Consider the following 19808-nt stretch of genomic DNA (forward strand, 5'->3'; position numbering starts at 1 on the left):
GTAGAATACGATGAATGTTTCATCCAGAGACGCGTATTTATGCTTAATACCCCACACTCTGTAGGTTCAAACGACGACACCACAAATACGAGAGCAAATACCTATCAGAGAAATACGAACTACATATTAAACACAGAAAATATGATTAACGACACTGCTAAAATTAACGGCGACCATCTTGGCCAGAATGGCTATACCGCCACACAGAACGGTTCTGGAGAGAACCGGCCCAAGTTTACCTTGAAAGACACTCCTGTCGAGAATCAACGACCCATGAGGGTCGTGATCATCGGGGCTGGCTTCTCTGGTATCTATTCAACTATTCGGTAAGTCATCTGTGTACTTAAGATCGAATAACTTTGAGTAAATGCCGAGAACTAACGACTTAAATAGAATAACGCAGAGATTGAGGAATATTGATCTTACCGTCTATGAGATGAATGAAGAAACGTCAGGAGTCTGGTAAGGCATCTAGCTTCCAAATACTGGTAACATTGACCTTATTTAACAACAGGTGGTTGAATCGCTACCCTGGCCTGGCCTGTGATATTCCATGTGGGTCTCTGTCTTTGATGAAATAATTATTTTAATAGAGGCTGATGAAAGACAGCGTACTGTTACCAGTTCAGCTTCGCGCCGAACCCCTATTGGTCCTCACTTTATGCCCCAGGCGCAGAAATCCGTGCATATATGCAAGATGTCGCCGAGAGATACGGTGCCAATCGATTCATCAAGACTTCCCATCAAGTCACTTCAGCGACTTGGGACTCGGAGAACAAGGTTTGGTAAGTGATGCGAAAGGGAGGTGACTAGCCCCAAGACGGCTGACAAAAGACTTTAGGAGACTTATTGTGAAGAACTTCAAGACCGGAGAGACATTTGAAGATACCGCCAACATCCTTGTCTCTGCAAAAGGTGGTCTAAATCAGATAGCTTGGCCGGAGATCAAGGGGCTGAAGCAATTCGCGGGTAAGCTCATGCACTCTGGTGCTTGGGATGAGAGGTGAGTACATGTTCAGCTTGCGTCAAGTGAAAACAACTTAACATTGTTCTAGTTGTGACTTGGCAAACAAACGCGTGGGAGTCATTGGCAATGGATCGAGCGCCATTCAAATCGTGCCAGCCATCCAGAAACTTGAGGGCATCTCGATCACTTGTTTCGCTCGATCACCGACGTGGATCATTCCTGCATTTGGCGACACAGCTATGCAGAAATTAGGAATGGATCCTTCAGAGACTAAGTGTGAGTTCCTAGACATATCCGTCATCTGGGAGTGGCAGGCTAACATGGACAAGTCTCGCGCCGTCACCAAGAACAGTTGGCGAGGAAGCCAGAGAAGTACTACCAGATGCGAAAGACACTTGAAGATGAGGCCGCAAAAATCTATCCTCTGACTTTGATGGGCACTGATGTACAGAATGGGGGTAAAGAGTTTTTCAAACATCAAATGGAGGAGAAACTAAAAGGCAGAAAAGACCTCCAGCAGATTATCCCAAAGTTTGCCCCTGGTTGTCGTCGTTTGACTCCCGGCCCTGGATATCTCGATGCGCTCCAACAGGAAAACGTCAGCTTCATCAGCCAAAAGATTGAGGAGATCACGGAACGAGGAATAAAAGTCGCCTCCGGGGAAGAGGTCCAACTTGATGTGTTGGTTTGTGCAACTGGCTACGACGTCGAAGCACCTCCAAGCTTCCAAATCACCGGTCGAAATGGAAAGACGCTCACCGAAAAGTGGAAGCCTCACTTCGAGTCCTATATTTCACTCGCAGTCGACGAATTCCCTAACTTCTTCCTCATTGCCGGTCCCAATTGCGGTCTAGGCTCAGGCAGCTTACTTAGCGTCTTCGAAGCACAGGGCGACTACATCGTCAAGGCGATCCGCAAGCTTCAGAAGGAAGACTACGCTACGATGGAGGCCAAGCCCGAGCGTGTGGCTGACTTCAGTCAGTACATAGACGAGTACTTCAAAGGCACCGTGTACACGGATGAGTGCTCATCGTGGTATCGCTCCGGTAGGCTTGGGTCACGCATTGTAGCGCTGTGGCCTGGGTCCTCTGTGCAGTGCCTTGAGGTGCTGAGATCGCCGCGCTGGGAGGATTATGAGTTTGAGAGTGCGGACCCTACGGGGAATTTACTGCGGTGGATGGGGAATGGTTGGAGTCAGACGTTGACTGAGGGTGATCCATCCTGGTTTTTGGATCCGGATGTTGTGGATGCTCCAGACGAGGGGAAGCCTGAGGAGAGCGAATTTTATCGAAGGCGTCCGTTCTCGTATTAAGATAGGTATCGGTGCAATATGGAATAAATTGTAACGTCGATAAGGCTATCCAACTTGTTCGTCTCAGTCACTGGGAGACTTCCGATCTAAGGCGCAACGACAAGTTCCTGTGGACATCGTGAAGAAGAGAGCCTTGGGCCATCTACCTGCTTACATGGACTCCATTTTGAGGCTTGGTCGGTAGTCATCAACAAAATGGTAGTTATCTGAGTTGCGCAAAACCGAGGATGCAGTATGAAGTGATGGAGTGAAGATTGAGGTCCATACATGATTGATGTAGAGGCTGCCTGTTATGTGAATACTCACTGCGATTGAAACTGACAACGTATCATGATATTGGCTAGATGCAGCCTTTCAACATGGAGGCTTACCATATTGTCTGCATTGGATGTCTCGATAGCCTGTCCCTTTACCCCAGACCAGTCTAGAGGTACCTAAAGTGAGAATATGGGGTAAATGGGTGATATTGGACCCACAGCTATTACCACGGCAGAGCCGAGTTGCTCTACCGAGGGAGTTACAGCGCTAGCCTCAGGGAGTAAGAAAATACAAGATATTGAGATAAGGTGTCAAAATAAATATGACAGACGGCATACTGAATGTGCTCTAAATTATATCAAGTTACCCAAGTCTTTTTGTCATTTAGAATCAAGGCCCTAAGTTTTCTTTCCTCTCCTAGGCCAGCCTGCCGGACCGGTGGCTTCCTGCTAGTCATCTCAGGTCAGCACCCAATGTTACTGCTGGTGTACATCTAGGGTGAAGAACACCCCAGCTCGTTAAATCGTCGGAAATGTTTCCGTTGAATCCATTTCCCCGCAAAGTTAAGGCTTACCCCAGGTGTCCTTGACTCCTTTAACTGGTATAATCATGACAAGCCAGGATTCTGCGGCAATGCCATTCGGTATTCTTTCCCCACGTCTCCACCCAATGGCCCGTTTGCCTGTCTAAGGCACCACGGGGTCTTCATCTGAACCCCAATCCCTTACCTTGGGAGTTATTCACTTCCATCTCAGACTCGACCAACCACGAAAATGGACTCTACAGTCTTGTCGCCGCCGCTTTCCACGCATCAGAAAACAAAGCGCACTCAGCGTCGCAAAAGATCAACTCGAGCTTGTCTGTCATGCAGGTTTAGAAAGGTCCGCTGCGATGTCTCTGTTCGCGGCCAACCATGCACCAATTGCCACCTCGACTGCAAGAATTGCCTGGTAGTTGGACGCGCTTCCAGGCTGTAAGCAATCTCCCTCACTTCTTGATAACGCTGTGCTCATTTCATTCCTTTACTAACTCACCTCGACTCTAGAAATCAGCAGGTACCAAGGAACGAGTCAAACTGGTCGCCTGAGGATGATTATCAAGAGGACGACCGGCAGCTGTCGGAGCATCTGGAAGACGATGATGTTCATGAGATCAATAACTCCAATGGCGCCGAAACTGTTCCCACGGCCACTGAGGCGCTCGATGAACACCCTGGGTTATCTTTTCACACGCCCAGTATCGACCCTGGGATGTTGACATTTGGTGACGCTATCGACGACGCGGCCTTTGAAAATCGCCTCGGAGACAGCGAGACAGAGACCGCAGAGTTCCACTCGACATCATCAAGGTATGATGGCGGTCCGACCATCACAGGTAAACAGCTCATCCTCATTATTCACTCCACGGCATCTAACCAGATTCAAACAGAAACAAGCGCATCGGAACAAGAGTCCATATATAGTCATAAGACCACGGCCCCTAGAATTCCACCGGCTCAGTCGGCGGCACAGAGGACCAACACCAGTACAACGGTGCTCTTTATTCATTACCCGTATCTGAAAATTCACAACATGCACATGATTGCTCAACAAGATCTTAATTACATGGAGGCTCAGGGGTGTTTACACGTTCCAAGTCGGCCGATACTCGACAACTTTGTGGAGCAATACTTCAGACACCAGCATCCTCTCCTTCCACTCCTCAATGAAGGTGATTTCTGGGAGATGTACTCCCAGAAGGAGTCTACGGGTCCGCAGCCCACCATATCACTGCTGGTGTTTCAGGCTATGCTCTTTGCCAGTTGTAACGTGAGTTTGTCCTTCATGCCACATCGCTTGATACAGCAGCGTCGGCTAACAATATCAAAATTTGTAGTTCGTATCTCTTCACATCATCAAGCAACTTGGTTTCTCTAGTCTTAGAACTGCTCGAGCAGAATTCTACAGACGAACGAAGGTTGGTGTTAGGATAACCCAATAATCCACCACCAAACTAACTGAAGACTTGCAGCTGTTGTACGATCTAGGTTCGGAAACATCGTCCCTACCTCTAGCTCAAGCAGCTCTTCTCATGATGGGCTGGGTACCACCTTCAAACACCACCTTAAACCCCTACAAGACTTGGCTGAGCTTGGCTATCCAGCACGCCAGAAGTATCAACGCGGACCGGTACACAGAAGTGCCAGAGCTAATAGAGATGACATCCACGCAACAACGGAAATACCAAAACTCTCTTCATCGCTTATGGTGGTGCTGTGTCATCATGGACCGTATCTCGCCGCTCTGCACGCGCTTTAGCCTCAATATTACCCACGACCGATTTGACTTTAGGAACACGATCCCTTTGGGCGCCGAACACCTTCAGGACGACATATATCGTTCAAGTGTATTCACTCCAGCTACTAAACGGCGACAAATCAGCATTTTCTCAAAATTTCTTGAACTTATGATTCTCTTGACTGATGTACTTACCCTGACGTACCCGTTCGAGGATTCTGTCGAATCAAAGTCGCGATTCGCAGAGGACAAAGACCTCACCTTTGAGAAATGCGAGGCCGCCTTGAAGGCCTGGTATGTGAGGGTCTCGGCTCAGTTCCCTCCCTTTGAGAATACGCACGAAGACTCGTGTGGAAGAGAAAACGACCAGGAAAAGTCTATTGTGCTGCAGACGAATCTCATGTATATCTACTATCAGTGAGTTGTCCTATATCTTGGCGTCAAACCTGGACTAACTAAGGACATAGTACTGCATCTATTGCACTCTGTCATTCCAAGATACTGCGACAGTCTCTCACATCCGAATCCAACATTGAAGATATAGCAAGACCAGGGCGAAGTCTAAAGCTCCAGCAAAGCTCACTTGAGGTACAAGATGCTGCTCAGAAGATTACAGCATGCTATGAAGAGCTAACCCGACGTCGTTTGGCCCGCTGGCTCCCGGTATCAGCGTAAGTCCAACAAGCCGAACGTGGCAATATAATTTGCTCCTTAATTCTGGAACTAATGTTCTATTACAGCCTTGCTTGTCTAGCTACACCATTGACGCTTCATACCATCACCGCGCGATTGTCATCGCTTAGTAACCAACTATCATGCAACGAATCGGTGGAAGCCGGCTCAGCTCCAGCATCAAATCAGGATCGACTGAAAGCACTGGTCGAGACAATGAACGTTTTCTTTCCCCAGTACTATGGTGTAGAGTGGGTGAGGCAAACAGTTCGACACGTTGCCAATTTAGCCCAGATTGACAGCCAGTGTCTATTCAAGGCTAGTGGCAATTCTTTGACAGATTGGAGTCAGATTCTGAGGAGCCAGCCGAATATGTATCTGAGAATGATCTGGACAGTCGATGTTTGCATCAGTAAAGGCAGGCAGCCGGAAGAATTTGATTTCCCATCATGGCTGCGCTGCTTGTTGAAGAGGAGCAAGGGATCAAGAACCAGACCGAATCGACTGTCATACACGGCTGAGCAAGCGACTAACCAGACAAACCTCGTCGATGATGAACTACTAGTGTTTATTACTGATCCCAAGCTGTCTGCTGCCGAGGAGGATATCTTTGGGGAACAATTGCTGGAAATGTTTAACCCGCAGAAGCCTTATGATCAACAGAGTCGGAACGGACTTGTTGATTGTGGAACATCTCAAGGGGCAGTGGGTGGGATGGATTGGGGCCTGGTTGAAGCAATGCATGATGTAACAGAGAACATGCTGGATCGGCTGGGGCCAGACTTCATGGCTTGAGATTATCTTGCGGCAGTATAATCAAATTTCAAATGCTTTAAACTATTTCATGGTGCCATCTAAATTCTCTCCGCTGATTTAGGCTCTCAGCAACAAGTCTCAACTGCAAATAACACATCTAGCCCTAGTACTATCATGGATATGACTGCTCTGAATAGAGTATACCCGACAAAGCAAAGACCTTCATGGCAAATTATGAAATTATTTCTCAAAGTCTATAAGCAAAAGTACAGTCTATAAAACATTTCAGTCATAGCAAGAACCACTACTGGACCCATCCCTCCTTTTTCATAGTCTCTCTCGTCCACTCATCCAACTTCTTCACCAACTCCTCATCTTTCGCCGCCCCATTCTGCCACCAAGGCTCAAACAACCGATGATAGATCTCCATATACTCTCCACTCTGCTCGGGTTTCATGTCTGGACTCGCCGCGCAGAAAAGACTGTTCCAAGACCCCCTATCAGCAGTCCACATCAGTTTCATACATCTCAACAATGACACCATTCGCAAGCTCATAGTCTGGGCTGAATCGATACTAGATGAGAGATTTGTCTCGACGAGGCCGGGATGCACTGATGTTACCCAGATCTCGCCTTCTTTGTTACCTGAGCCGGGACCGTACTTGTTGTGGAGGGCTCTTGTGTGGAGAATGTTGGCGAGTTTGCTTTGGCCGTAACGCTCCCATATACTCGCTTCTTTGAGGGATGTATCTTCAAAGTTGATACCTCCCTTGGGGGCCATTAGATGGCCGGATGAAGAGAGGTTGACGATGCGCACAGTTCCAGGGGGTGATGACTTTGATGTTTTCAGCATCAATGGAATGAGGTGTTCGGTGAAAACCCAGTGCGAAAGATAATTGGTCTCCCACTGGCCCTCATGCCCATCTTTGGTAATCTCATATGGTGAAGCCATGATGCCAGCATTGTTGATAAGGCCATGGAGGGATGTTTCCAAGGAAAGGAAGTGCTTAGCGGCAGCGACAACACTTCCAAGATCCATCAGGTCGATTTGCAATAGATCAATCTTGGCTGAAGGATAATCTTTTTGGATCTCGGTAATAGCCTTTTTCCCCTTGTCGAGAGATCTTGAACACATATAGACGTGGGCGCCATGCCTTGCTAAATGGGAAACCGTGTAGAGTCCCCTGCAAGAAAGGTCAGCGATCTAGAGCTGTTGGTAGAAGGATTAAAGGTAGACTTACATTCCAGAATTACCACCTGTGACAATATACACCCTTCCGGTGAGATCTGGGAGGTTATCGGGGTGAAAGGTCATTGTGACGGCTGTCTTGCGAAATCGAAATAAGTATTAGGTAAACTGAGAGAGCAGTGTTGATGAGCTGTAGTAGTTTTGAAATGATATGCATACAGACTTGGGAAATCCATAATAGAACTGTCTTCTTATAGTTCCTCCTGATGAAGTCCGCAGGAAAAGTCCGACGCTTAACTCCACAGCTAATTCCATCGTCTTTTGCACATCAAGTGTTGTGAGCAGGCTGCATAAAGACAAAATGTACCTGGCCAATCATAATCTATTTCATCGGACACTAGTGCAAAGCCAGAAACGGACGAGTGAGCAGGTTGCATGACGCTAGACTATTTCGATCTAGACGATATGATATCAACCAATCATCCTATCACATTGACTCTCTACCCTTGCTAGTCTGCGCCTCAATATCCAACGTCTTTACCCGTCAGACACGACAATGTGAGCAGGCTGCATTTCCCTTCGGCATCAACACTCCGCAGTTTCATCATGTCGATTCATCAGCAAGGGCCATGCGTCCAGCTCACTTCTATGCCGCAATTGGCTGAGGTATGATCCCACAAGATGGTTCGGCGCAACTTTCTCACCGGGTATAGGCACTGAGCATAGAAGATGACTGGACCGGGACAACAGATGCTGCAGCAAGAAGAAGGGCGCAGACGAGACTGAACATGAGAGCATACCGTCCGTCACTGATCATGTTTCTCGGGCTTTCGAGCTAATTGTGGGACAGGAAAGCGAAAGGCCCAGGAAAAGAAGGCCAAGGCGTCAAAGCCTCAGGCCGAGACAATCAAACCTGAGCCAGTTGTCGAATGTTGGGATATCAACCAAGAATTGATGTCCATCGTCCCAGCATCTCATGCCAAGAGTATATATAACGCCAGACAGCCCCTGCTCGCGTACAGAACCAAGAAGAATCAGTCAAATCTCGCCTTCCCTCTAAGTTCAGATCACCTTATCACACTTCTCCAATACAACGCCCTCCGAGCCTTGGCCGTCAACAGGACTCTCGTCTCCGGCATGCTAACTACACCTCTTGACTGCGGCGATGAAGACATTATCCACGTAGTCCCATACCCAACAAACCCAGCTTCACTCCCTTCAGCACTTCTCCCCACAGTTCTCCAACAAACAGTCATGCACTGTGACTGGATTGATATGTTTCCCTCCCCAGAGGCACGAGACTGTCTGATTCGAGCTTATGGTACCTTTGATGAGGATGATTTATGGGCTGATTGTATTGGGGGTTTATACGAAGGCTTTCCGGACGATGAAATGGAAAGACGTGGTTTGATTGCTTGGTCACCGCCGTGGGATGTATCAGGATGGGAAATGTCAGAGGGGTTCGTCAAGAAATGGGGTTGGTTATTCAAAGACTTGTCTGGGCCGTTGGAGGCGACGAATCGTTGGAGGGTGGAGAGAGGTGAGGAGCCTCTTGACCAGAAAGATTATCCACCAAGTCCTCCTGTGTCTGGTTTTGTTATATCCGAAGTTTAGTGTCAACATGGATCTTGCAATCGAACTAGTCTAGGTAAATAGTGAACGTCAAGACTTGTATCCGAAACAAACGAGAAGTTTATATTGTAGAAAATTCAACATGCTATAGAATAAATACTTTTAGCAACTGAAGCCAAGCTTAAATGGTTTCTTGTTCGCTTGAGCCACCGGATTCACCTCGTCTCCCCGCAAATATAACAGGCTTGGACAGCGACATGGTCAGGCATTTCCGACAATGCCCTTGATGTCCTCAATCAGACTTCGGATTCAGAACTTGAAAATATATCCTTCTCGATCCAGCACGTCATCTCCCAGCGATTTAAGCAAAGATACCATAGTTCACGTTGACCAATCACACCGCCCCCGGCATCTATCCGCTCTTTTCTCTCCTTTAGAGCAGGAGCCCAGTCTTTCCGCAGTTGACGCAACTCATCAAGAGCAATCTTTTGTTTCTGCTGCAGGATCTCTTCCTGTCTTTCATCGATCAAATGCACCGGAGTTATCATTTTTGGCGCCCTCCAGTCGCCAACAGAGTGCTTTTGGCTCTTCCGGCAGATAGCAAGTTCCAACAGCAGATATGCACTCCGATTGCCGAAAGTACCCCAGTCTGTAATATTTGGCGCAGGACCATATCCCAACGGAATTATAATTCTCGGTCCGTCGTATGCTTTCCTAAGGTCGTGGTGGTGCATTGTCCGTAACAGGAAACTATCCTCGACTTTCACGCATTTCCAGAGATTCGTTGTATCGTAACGATGTCGCATCGAAGGAGGGTTGGCAGGATACCCTGTGTTCATTGCTAGTTCCCTGGGGAAGGTATGTCGCTTCCAGTCAACCAGAAGAACCTCCTCCAGGGCTGGAAAATCCTCGATAAGTGGATACAAGCAGCCCTTTTCACAAGGATGTACGGGGGGCGGCTCATCATATTCTATCGGGTTGTAGATACAACCTGTGGAATAATCAAGAGCCAGGCGCCGCACTCTCGTGGCTTCATCAGAATCGAGCTGCACAACGCCGCAATATGTTGGATCTTTAAACAAGACGTCTCGATCATAATTGAACCACGTTCTTGGCTCCTGAGTACTGGTCTTGAAAGCGAGCTGGTATCCCTTCTTCATAAGAAAGGCTCGTGAGTCCATGCATGTATGAAGAAGGACTGGGATTGGAGCATTGCTGTAGAAATATTGTTTCAGGGGGCATCTGTGTTGTAGCCAGTCGTAGAGGCTTCCTCCATAATTCCAGAGCCGCAAACGACAATGAGAATGCTTGCAACCGGATACCACAGTTTTGAGATGGACCACACGAGCTGGTGTGGCGAGGAGGTAGATTTCCTGCCGGATCTCTGGGGGCAGGCTTTGAAAGTTGGCCATTGCTTGTGTGTTTGAGAAATAGATGAAATGGGGGAAAGGAAATAACTGAATAGGGTATCATTTCTGGGGAGTGTAATGTATAAGTACTAAGTAGGTGTAAGAATAGAGTTGTAGATTAGCCAGTGAGTAAACCTAGAACTTGTTTTGTAAAGTTGAAAATTCCTGGCTTTTTTTATAATAACCCTCTCATTGGATCTTTTACCTTGAATTAAACAGTTTGACTGCCGTCATAAGGTTGAGAGGTTGAAAGAGACTTCAGCCACAACACACAAACTTTTACAAGAAGAGCTATTCCTCAGAGCATGTTTATATCAGGGGGTTTACGCAGAATCTACCTGCAACTTAGATGACAAGTGCTCGATTTGACCATCAACCAAACTCAAATTGAGCTAACTTCGAGATCTTGATTCTCAATAAAGCAAAATGATGACATATATCAGTAGAAATGGGGGCGTCAGTCAAACTTTCATTGGGGACACGCAAACTTTGAGTCTCATGTTGTAACAAGAATTCCACAAATTGCGGATTGTTGACATAGATCTTATCCATCTGTTGAACATTTTCTAAGTTATTGGTGAGCTGTGGAATGCCCAGTTCTTTGCTCTCCTAACAAGATCAAAGTATCAGCATTGAATGTTCTAGTATATATTTATATCATGATGCAATGATCTGTCCTTTTCACCTGTACTGACATGCTGAAGTTTGCTAGAACCCCCAAGTAAGGGCGACCTGATTGTCCTTGTTCGATCCGGAAAGCTTGTTTATACGGAACGTTGTTTGAAGCATTTCAGAACCGATACTTCGTTCTCGTCGGATAAATTGGTGTTCAGCGTCGGTGAGGAGATGTACAGGTTTAAACTTAGGCAGCTTCCCGCTTGGCCGCCCCAACTCAGCCCAGAACTGTCCCAACTCTAACTCCAGGTATTCCCGTCCCTGATCAAGAGATCTCCATTTCTCATAAGGCTCACTGAGATACTCGGCGAGATCTGTGTCTCTTGGTATGGACGCTGGAGGGTCTAGGCTCCAGAGAGCACACCAATAGCCGAGCGACAATGCGTGCGGGCTCGGATGATCAGCTTGGACAACAAGACGACCGAGATATCCATCAATTTTCTGGATCTCTGCAAACTTGTAGAGGTTCCTGGTGTCGTAGCTGTGTCTCTGCAGAATAGGGTCAGGGAAATAGCGAGGCGTGTACAAAGTTTTCCCCTCCCTGTGCCACTCAATGAGAAAGATTTCTTGAAGCTCCCCGAAACTTCAAAGAACCAACCTGATACCTAGATGGTAGACGTTGATGAACCACCTCTCGTAGGCTATTTTTCGAATTCTTTGGGCATCCTCGAACGGGAACGGATTGATGCCTTGGTACATCAAGATCAATGCCCCTCTGTCGATAAATAGGGTATCTCTTTTGAAGTTGAACCAGAATTGACTGCCAGTTGATTGGACTTGGAAAGCCAGCTTGTAGCCCGTTCTTGATAAACAAGCCCGGGACTCAGAGCACGTGTGTAGTAGAGAGGGAATGGGGGTGCTGCAAAAGACACGCCCTTTTCTTATGTCGCCTGAGGATGGGTATCGAACGTGAACAACACGGTCTGGTGTGGCCCAAAAATAAATTTCATGGCGAATCTCCAGTGGGAGATCCATCATACGGTGAAAGGACTTCAAAGGCATGATGAGATGTTAGCTTGTGATATGGAAAGGTTTGCTGAGTTCCTCAGCATGAAAGTGGGAGGGGATTCACTTTTTCTATCTTAGTTGATGTGAGTGAGATTCTTGAGTGGCTTTGGTGGCGCTTGGGAGTCGGGCCATGCCCAAATACACTGTGAACATAGCATTTCTTGTCGTCATCATATTTCCGTACATATGCTCGCGTGCTTTGCGTTGTGCCACTGGTACGAGGGCATCACCGATTTAGACTTGATGGCGAATTTAGGAATCGTGGCTCTTCCAAAGAGGGGGCCAAAATGTAAGGCCACTATCTGAAATGAAAAAAAGACGTAGGATAATACAATACAGGCTGGATGCTTTTAGGCTGCCTAATCATTTTATACCTTGATTTAGAGTCAGGAGTTTTCTTGCTTCCTAAGGCCATGACACCAAAGCTTTAAGACTGTGACTACGGATGATACAAGTTTATCTGATACATAAAGAGGTGCATTTGAAACATAGGCTAAGGATAAGAATGAAACCCGTGGCGGAATATTTTGTACGTTCTGCCGACAGGGGAGAGGGGCACAAGATGTGATAATCCGTGACCGACGTTTCACTTGATAGAGATCGGAGGCTTTATTACGAAAAGCACAAGACATAAAACTCGGCAGTAACCCAATTGCACGGCTTTGGGGAGAGAATAATTTGAATGCAATGATGTATCATCACTCAGTTCAATTAAAGTCTATACCCTCAATTCCTAGTCGATGATGATGGGACTCCGCAGATGCTACTCTGTACCTGCAGATAGAGCCAGGTACCTGGTTGCTATGTGGATTCTTTCGTAACCCACCTGAATGACCGTACCTAATGTTAATATTGAACACAACATCAATCCACAACGTACCATGTTCCATAGATGGCAAAGAATGCAGTGTCGTCATTGGTTCTGAGACGCGATTGTAAACAAAGAGCATCAATAACTCCAAGCCTTTGTTTACAAAAAGTAAAAAATGAGGCTTTGTGTACACGCACACGAACACGCACAGTGGACAAAGAAAGTTCAGGGGCATCCCTACAGGGATTAGCCAGGCCAGGTCGCCCGTGCCTTGCTTGGACTGGGGATGAAAGACGGGACGCCGGAAGCTTTAGCCACAAGTTGGTAGGGGAGGGGTTAGGAACAACACATGGCTGATTGTTCCGGAAACAGACCAAAACAACAACGATCAGACTGTTGCACGCAACTTTCCTTGATCAGGACATACTTTTTATCCTGTATCATCACAGAGAATGTAGTTTAGACCAAGCGTGAGGTGTCTGAGGCGGACCGGGCCTAGGAACACCGGGCCTGCAAAAAGCCACTAAACATCATCAACAGGTTAGCGCAATCTAGTGAGTTCGCAGCCTGTTCCCCACTGGAACCCAACCCCGACCCTGGCCCTGAAGAACTGGGCTGTCTGGGTATCATTGACTGGACGGGATCTTCTTCTCCAAACCCAAGGCACGGCACTCGCTTCAACCCCTGGAGATATCATTTCTTCTTTACATTAGCAACAAGCTTAAGCGAACTGTCACTGTCACCTTCTTTCAACTCTTTTTTTCTTGTTCGTGTCTCCAACTTGCATCTTCAATATTTCCTCTCTTGCTCTGCTGTGTTAGGTTGATGCCTTCATCGTTCGCCTCATCGTTAGTTCCCGCAAGCCCTTCCGTCCCGTCGTCCACCCGCCAACGCTAGGCCCCCCGATAAACAAAACCCCTTCTGGACCCCTTACAAACAAGAGCTATCCGTTTGTCTCGGGCAATCTGGTCAACCGCATTCCTCTTAAAGACAACGACTTCTGCTGAACACGATACTATTACCCCACGACACTCTTGCAAACACTTTCATCATGGAGGATTCCTCCCAGAAGCGCATGAGCGCTATTCCGCGACTCTCGAAGCTACCTGTACCAAGACCAACTTCAGGAATTCCAAAGCCAGCATCGGCTCTACCAAGGCCTACATCAGTTGTTCGTCCCTCGCCATCAAGGGAGAGTCTAGGCGGTGGTGAGCTACGGAATCCTCGGCTTCGTCCTTCGATGTCGAGAGATCAATTACGAACTGGTCAACCAGATCTCCAACAGCGAGCGCAAAGACTGCGACCTGCTGTTTCCAGAGAACATCTCAACACTGGAACGAGACGTACATCGCTCATCACAAAACCTACACATCTATCCCCAGCAAAGCCTATGGCTCAACGGATTCCTTCGACGCCGCATCGATCGATGGAGCGACAAGCTGATATTATTGAGGAACAATCTACAACACCCCCATATGATCCTCCGGGAGAAGCCATGGGTGTTCAATTCGACGGAAACATCTTCCCTCGTCAATTGACCCTTACAAGGAGACCATCAGAGACTTTCGCAACTTCACCGTTGTATGATCCTGCCAACAACATCTTCGACCCAAACCAATCAAGACCACGAACCGCTTCGACCGACGAGGATGATAGACCCGATACATTGAGGGCTCGGTCTCGTAAGCCAAGACCCTCTCTGAGCGAGAGGACCATCGAGACTCTTGCTTCCATTCCCTCTTCTCCTGCCATGATGAAGTCGTCAAACTTCTTCGACCAAGGACGATCAAGTTCACGTCCGCGTTCGAGGGCGGATAGCGGTGGTTCTAGACCAGGTTCTAGCTATGCTTCAGATGCTTCAGTTAGGATTTACAGGACAGAGAGTCGGCCTGGCTCTAGTTCAGAACAGTCCGATCTCGGTTACAGCAGCTTTCGAGGTTCCGCAAGTGCCTTCAGAAAGCCCCTGACTCCCATCGATGGCACTCCTCAGAAGCGGTCATCAGTGGTCGGGAGCAAGACTCCCAATGCTCGAGCAGGAGCCTCCAAGCCAGCTCCTTTCTCTGACGCGAGAAGCCCCAGCCCTGGTAAGCCTACTATGATGTCTCCCAAGGGCTCGCAGTCTATGGCTTTGCGACCTGCCAAGTCAAGGGCTCCCGTCCAGGGCTTGTTCAAGAAGCCTTCACTTCCTGCCCTCGGTAAAGCTTCTCTGAATGGAACCTCAAACCGTCGCGTGTCTGTTAACTCTGCCTCTACTGCATCCTGGGATGGCACAATCCCTTCGGCTGGCAGTTCTCACAATACGTCGCTGACAGCCGATTCGGCCGAGCCTGGAACACCACCATCCGCCCGCAAGTCCTCGGCCGCTCTGCGCGAGCAGATTGCCAAGGCCAAGGCTGCGAAAAGGGCACAGATGAAGCAAGCAGCTGAGATCGAAACACACCCAGAAGAAGAAGCACCAATTGTCCCTTCGGATAGTGGCTTCGACTTTGGCGTGAACCATGATGATCCTTTCAATACCCGCAAAGGCGAAGATCCCAAGAAGAAGGTTCTCCAGAATCGCGTCAATGCTGCAAGGACAACTGGAAGACTCAACATTGCGGCTTTGCACCTGAAGGAAATTCCTGTCGAGGTTCTCAAGATGTACGATCTGGAGAGCATTGGTACCTTTGACGGAAGCTGGGCAGAGAGTGTTGACTTGACACGCTTTGTTGCTGCGGACAACGAGTTCGAAGAATTGGACGACTTCATCTTCCCTGACAGTAATCCCTCTTCGTTCGACGAGGCACAGGCTAGTCAAGGAAATATCTTTGCTGGTCTCGAGACCTTGGATATGCATGGCAATCTCCTCGTCAATGTCCCCTTGGGATTTCGACGGTTGACTTGCCTGACCTCTTTGAACTTGGTATGCATTACTCGCATTCCTAATTATCCTCCTTGCTAACATTTTTAGTCAAACAATCGCCTCACGAATAACAGCCTGGACACCCTCTCACAAGTCACCTCTCTACGCGACTTGAAGATTGCAAATAATCTCTTCTATGGCCCCCTCAACCCCGTGCTATCGAGTCTGAATGAGTTAGAAATCCTTGACGTGCATGGTAACAACATCTCTGCACTACCTCCCAAGGTTGAAAACATGTCGCGTCTTCGTATTCTTAACTTGAGCGAAAACAGCTTCGAGTCTCTACCTTTCGATAGCATTGCCACACTTCCCATTACCGAGCTGAACATCAGGAAGAACAAGCTTAAGGGCACTCTGATCGAGGAGCCCATCGGCTGTCTGCCTCAGTTGCACACATTGGACGCTTCTGCAAACCAGCTGCAAAGACTGGTGCCCTTGGGTGCCTCGATCGACCTCCCAGTTCTGCATTCTCTATCTCTCTCGATGAACCGACTTCAAGGACTTCCAGACATGACGACCTGGACAAGTCTTCTGACGCTCTCGGTCGAAGAAAACAACATCTCCGGAATTCCTAACAGTTTCATGGGTCTCGAGAAACTTCGTCATGCTGATTTCTCTAGCAACGACATCAGAGTGATCCCTCCCGAGGTGTCTCGCATGGACAACTTGTCTATGATTCGACTCAGCGGCAACCCTCTTCGTGACAAGAAGTTCCTCTCCATCACCACCGAAGATCTGAAGGAAGTTCTTGCTGGCCGCCTTGAACCGCCACCTCCCTACCAAGAGCCAGCTTCTCAAGTCGGCATCCTAGATGTGCTGGCTGATGTAAAGGGTCCTAACAATACGCAATCGAACCCTGACGCAATGTTTGATGAAAATGACAGGTCAGATGATGATTTCGCTACACCTCCCCAAAGCCCTAATCGTTCCCGATCTCACACTGTATCAAGCCACCGCTCTCGATCGCACACGTTGTCGAACCAGACCTGGCCCGTCAAGCCTGGCGGTATCCTAGATCGATCCCAAACCCAGTCTTCATCTCTCCATCCCGTCGTTTGCTCTAAAGTCGCTGCCGAGCACCGTGTCCGACAAATCTTCCTCCAAAACAACCTTTTTGCTACCCTACCCAACTCGCTTAGCTTTTTTGCCGAAACATTGACTGCCCTGTCTGTGTCTCACAACCAGATGGTTGGCGAGGCGTATCTGACGGAGGAATTGGAACTCCCGGCTTTGAGGGAACTTAACTTGGCATCGAATCACATTACTGGTCTTGGAGCGCTTGTGCAGTTCTTGCATGCACCAAGTCTTGAGAAGATTGACGTGACGATGAACCGCCTCAACGCTCTCCCAACAAATCTGAAGGAGTCTTTTCCCGTTCTGAACGTCTTGCTAGCGAGTAACAACCACATCGTTGATCTCGAACCAGATATGATCAAGGGTCTCAAGATCGTCGACGTCAGCAACAACGACATCGCCCATCTGAATCCCCGTATTGGACTTCTCGGCGGTCCCGGCGGACTCGAGCGTTTTGAGGTCGCAGGCAACCGATTTAGGGTTCCGCGGTGGAACGTGATTGAGCGAGGCACAGATGCCACACTGCGGTGGCTCAGGGGTCGTGTGCCGGTCGCTGATATGGCTTCATGGCAGGGAGATGATGATGAGCCTGAGGTGGATTAATTATGAGCTGTAGACATGGCGCTGATTGATATGCACTTGCTATGGGCTGTTTTTCGCTTCTTGGTACATATTTTGACGTATTCTAATTTTATTACTGGGGACCATATACCATCTTGCTTTCTTGTTAATATAACTCGACCTGATGCCCATCGTGCAAGATTTCCTCGCATCTAGCGGCTCCAAGCCCGAGTGGGAAATTGGTCTTAATTGAAGGGTTCTCGGAGTGGCTCGCAATGTAAAAGCCCCATGATCGTGTGTAATAGTTATCGAGGCCCTCGGGGGGGGGGATTAAACGACCCCAAATGCACCAAAATTCGCTGGCATTCCACCCATTGAGGGGTCGTTTTTTGTTTCCCCCCCTAGCGAGGCAATCCTTTGAGGCAAGTATATTCTTTGGACATGGGCCATCGTAACATAGCGCCGACGGATTTGCTGGAGTCTACTAACTTTGTTGTTAAAAGTTGGCATAAAATCTTGGAAAGTCTTTACTGCAGTAGTTCTCATTTAATAGCCTAAGTTTTAGCTTTTGGGAATTTACCATGGTGTTGCTAGTGATTGGAGAGATGGTCTTCATGTGAAGCAGCCAGGCGAGGATCTCCACAGCGTCTTGTTAACGACGATCAACGCTCGAGGCCATTTTGAGTGGCCGAGCATGCCAAGACACGCCTAACTGCTCTTATATGTATATTTGAGGCTACTTCTCTGATGCTGAAGAGATCTTTGGCGAGCTTCTCAAGAGTAGAGCAATGCATCTGAGGAGAATCCGCAAGCAGCCAACTTACAGGGCTGTGGAACAAGGTAAGGTATGTAGTCTTGACTGTCGGTTCACCTTGACTTTCCTACAATGTTGATGTATGAGAAGACTCTTTCAATTTTGAGTCTATCCAATAGGTACACGTTTAAGGTTAAATAGGAGGGAACGAATCATGAAATCCATCCTCGAGAGCTTATAGGCTCTCAGTTACCGTGAGTCACGCACAGCTAAAAGCATCCGATGCTGAGACCGATAATTCATTTGTTAGTTCGTCTTTTCACCAACACGGGCGTATCAGAGGCCCTCGATTAGAGAGCTTCTTCAACTTTGGAAGGTGCCTGCCTCGTGACCCTCTGTGGCAAGAACCTTGGACGCCGTGAACATGAAGTCTCAATGGACGAGACGTCTCTGTCAGTATCAACACGAACTTTATCACCGAGTATAAAGCACAAAAGTAACCCTCCCTGTGAGGGAGCATTTCATCACTACTCTCAATATCGTGAAACATTCTTCGAGTATCCCTCAATCACGCCGATACACGCGCGCGAGAACTACAAGACCGGACCGAGCACCAGCCCGAGCGACACTTCACGATATCATCACATTACACACCTTACACAACCTGGAACTGCAATCAAGACCTTTCATGTCTTCAAAAATCGGCATTATGCCTCCCATATTACAAACCATCGCCCTCATGGCCCGCGACGTGGCAGATAACAACAACGTTCTGAGGGACAAAGCCCTGGGCCCATCCGCAACCATCAGGCTCGTGGCAGCAATCACAACAAGCGGCTGGATCACCTTCGGCTTGATAATCGGCCTGGTCCTAAACACGCGGGGCAAAGCTAGTAGTTTTGTCCCAGAGTGGTATCTCGACTCCAACGGCTCGGCCTGGGCAAAACTCGCTGTGGTAGCGTGGTGGATCTCTATAATTCTGTTCTGGCCTGTCATCTGCGTGGTGTATATTATCTCGGCTGCTGGAAGAGTTGTTCGGGATTTGTTTTTGAAATGTGGTGGGAAGAGGATGCAAAGGACGGAGACGGAGACTGGTGGAGTTACTGTTGTCTAAGGGTATCACGAACTGTTTGGTGTTTTTGGTGGTAGTAAGGGTTTGGAGTTGGGGAGTGCAGATTGGGATATTCTATATGACAGTCATTTGGATACAAGGTTTGATTCATTCGTTTCAATATCGAGAGATTTCTCCACTCGCTTTCATACTGTACTGTTTCGTTTGCTTCGTTTGTTTCGGCTCGGTTGGTTTGATGTCTCGGGCACTGACAGATAACGCCTGTGGATCGTTTCACAGGCAGCGATCACCAAACTTCACCTGGAACCCCTTCTAGTCTAGTGCCTAAAAACAAGCATCATCCTCCACTGAAAACACACAGGCGCGTGCCCGACGGAAAAACCCTTGTTCCCGGGTCTTTCATCTTCAACCAAGCTAGCTTCTCATTTCTTGGAAGCAACCAAAAACGACGGCGTCACAAGCCGAAGCATTTCTAACTTGTGTCTACCGTTTCCTACTTATATTGTGCTTTTATATCCCCATTGCTCCTGTTCCATTGAA

The 19808-nt window shown here is 48.0% G+C and overlaps 8 protein-coding genes across 8 annotated transcripts; 5 read left to right on the forward strand and 3 right to left on the reverse strand.

Annotated features, from left to right (window-relative positions):
• Positions 1-141: 141 nt before the first annotated feature.
• FMAN_09359 (related to monooxygenase) lies at positions 142-2279 on the forward strand (the record flags this gene model as incomplete). Its single annotated transcript, XM_041830193.1, has 7 exons — positions 142-326; positions 394-462; positions 515-555; positions 611-785; positions 842-1003; positions 1056-1243; positions 1297-2279. The coding sequence occupies 7 exons, from the start codon at positions 142-144 to the stop codon at positions 2277-2279; spliced, it is 1803 nt and encodes a 600-aa protein (XP_041680880.1).
• A 1031-nt stretch (positions 2280-3310) lies between these two features.
• Positions 3311-6280, forward strand: FMAN_09360 (uncharacterized protein; the record flags this gene model as incomplete). Its single annotated transcript, XM_041830194.1, has 7 exons — positions 3311-3510; positions 3583-3911; positions 3966-4345; positions 4413-4493; positions 4548-5230; positions 5281-5484; positions 5554-6280. The coding sequence occupies 7 exons, from the start codon at positions 3311-3313 to the stop codon at positions 6278-6280; spliced, it is 2604 nt and encodes an 867-aa protein (XP_041680881.1).
• Positions 6281-6545: 265 nt separating this feature from the next.
• FMAN_09361 (related to reductases) lies at positions 6546-7556 on the reverse strand (the record flags this gene model as incomplete). The annotated part of the gene is made up of 2 exons (XM_041830195.1): positions 6546-7425; positions 7483-7556. 2 exons carry the CDS (start codon positions 7554-7556, stop codon positions 6546-6548), a joined length of 954 nt encoding a protein of 317 aa, XP_041680882.1.
• Positions 7557-8036: 480 nt separating this feature from the next.
• Positions 8037-9044, forward strand: FMAN_09362 (uncharacterized protein; the record flags this gene model as incomplete). Its single annotated transcript, XM_041830196.1, has 3 exons — positions 8037-8096; positions 8144-8231; positions 8281-9044. The coding sequence occupies 3 exons, from the start codon at positions 8037-8039 to the stop codon at positions 9042-9044; spliced, it is 912 nt and encodes a 303-aa protein (XP_041680883.1).
• A 254-nt stretch (positions 9045-9298) lies between these two features.
• FMAN_09363 (uncharacterized protein) lies at positions 9299-10414 on the reverse strand (the record flags this gene model as incomplete). The annotated part of the gene is made up of 1 exon (XM_041830197.1): positions 9299-10414. The coding sequence occupies one exon, from the start codon at positions 10412-10414 to the stop codon at positions 9299-9301; it is 1116 nt and encodes a 371-aa protein (XP_041680884.1).
• A 705-nt stretch (positions 10415-11119) lies between these two features.
• On the reverse strand, positions 11120-12088 carry FMAN_09364 (uncharacterized protein; the record flags this gene model as incomplete). Its single annotated transcript, XM_041830199.1, has 2 exons — positions 11120-11627; positions 11685-12088. The coding sequence occupies 2 exons, from the start codon at positions 12086-12088 to the stop codon at positions 11120-11122; spliced, it is 912 nt and encodes a 303-aa protein (XP_041680885.1).
• A 1868-nt stretch (positions 12089-13956) lies between these two features.
• FMAN_09365 (uncharacterized protein) lies at positions 13957-17484 on the forward strand (the record flags this gene model as incomplete). The annotated part of the gene is made up of 3 exons (XM_041830200.1): positions 13957-15807; positions 15856-16691; positions 16758-17484. The coding sequence occupies 3 exons, from the start codon at positions 13957-13959 to the stop codon at positions 17482-17484; spliced, it is 3414 nt and encodes a 1137-aa protein (XP_041680886.1).
• Positions 17485-18905: 1421 nt separating this feature from the next.
• FMAN_09366 (uncharacterized protein) lies at positions 18906-19310 on the forward strand (the record flags this gene model as incomplete). The annotated part of the gene is made up of 1 exon (XM_041830201.1): positions 18906-19310. The coding sequence occupies one exon, from the start codon at positions 18906-18908 to the stop codon at positions 19308-19310; it is 405 nt and encodes a 134-aa protein (XP_041680887.1).
• Between the last annotated feature and the right edge of the window lie 498 nt (positions 19311-19808).

Source organism: Fusarium mangiferae, assembly GCF_900044065.1.
Source record: "Fusarium mangiferae strain MRC7560 genome assembly, contig: FMAN_scaffold004, whole genome shotgun sequence".
Classification (NCBI taxonomy): Eukaryota; Fungi; Ascomycota; class Sordariomycetes; order Hypocreales; family Nectriaceae; genus Fusarium; species Fusarium mangiferae.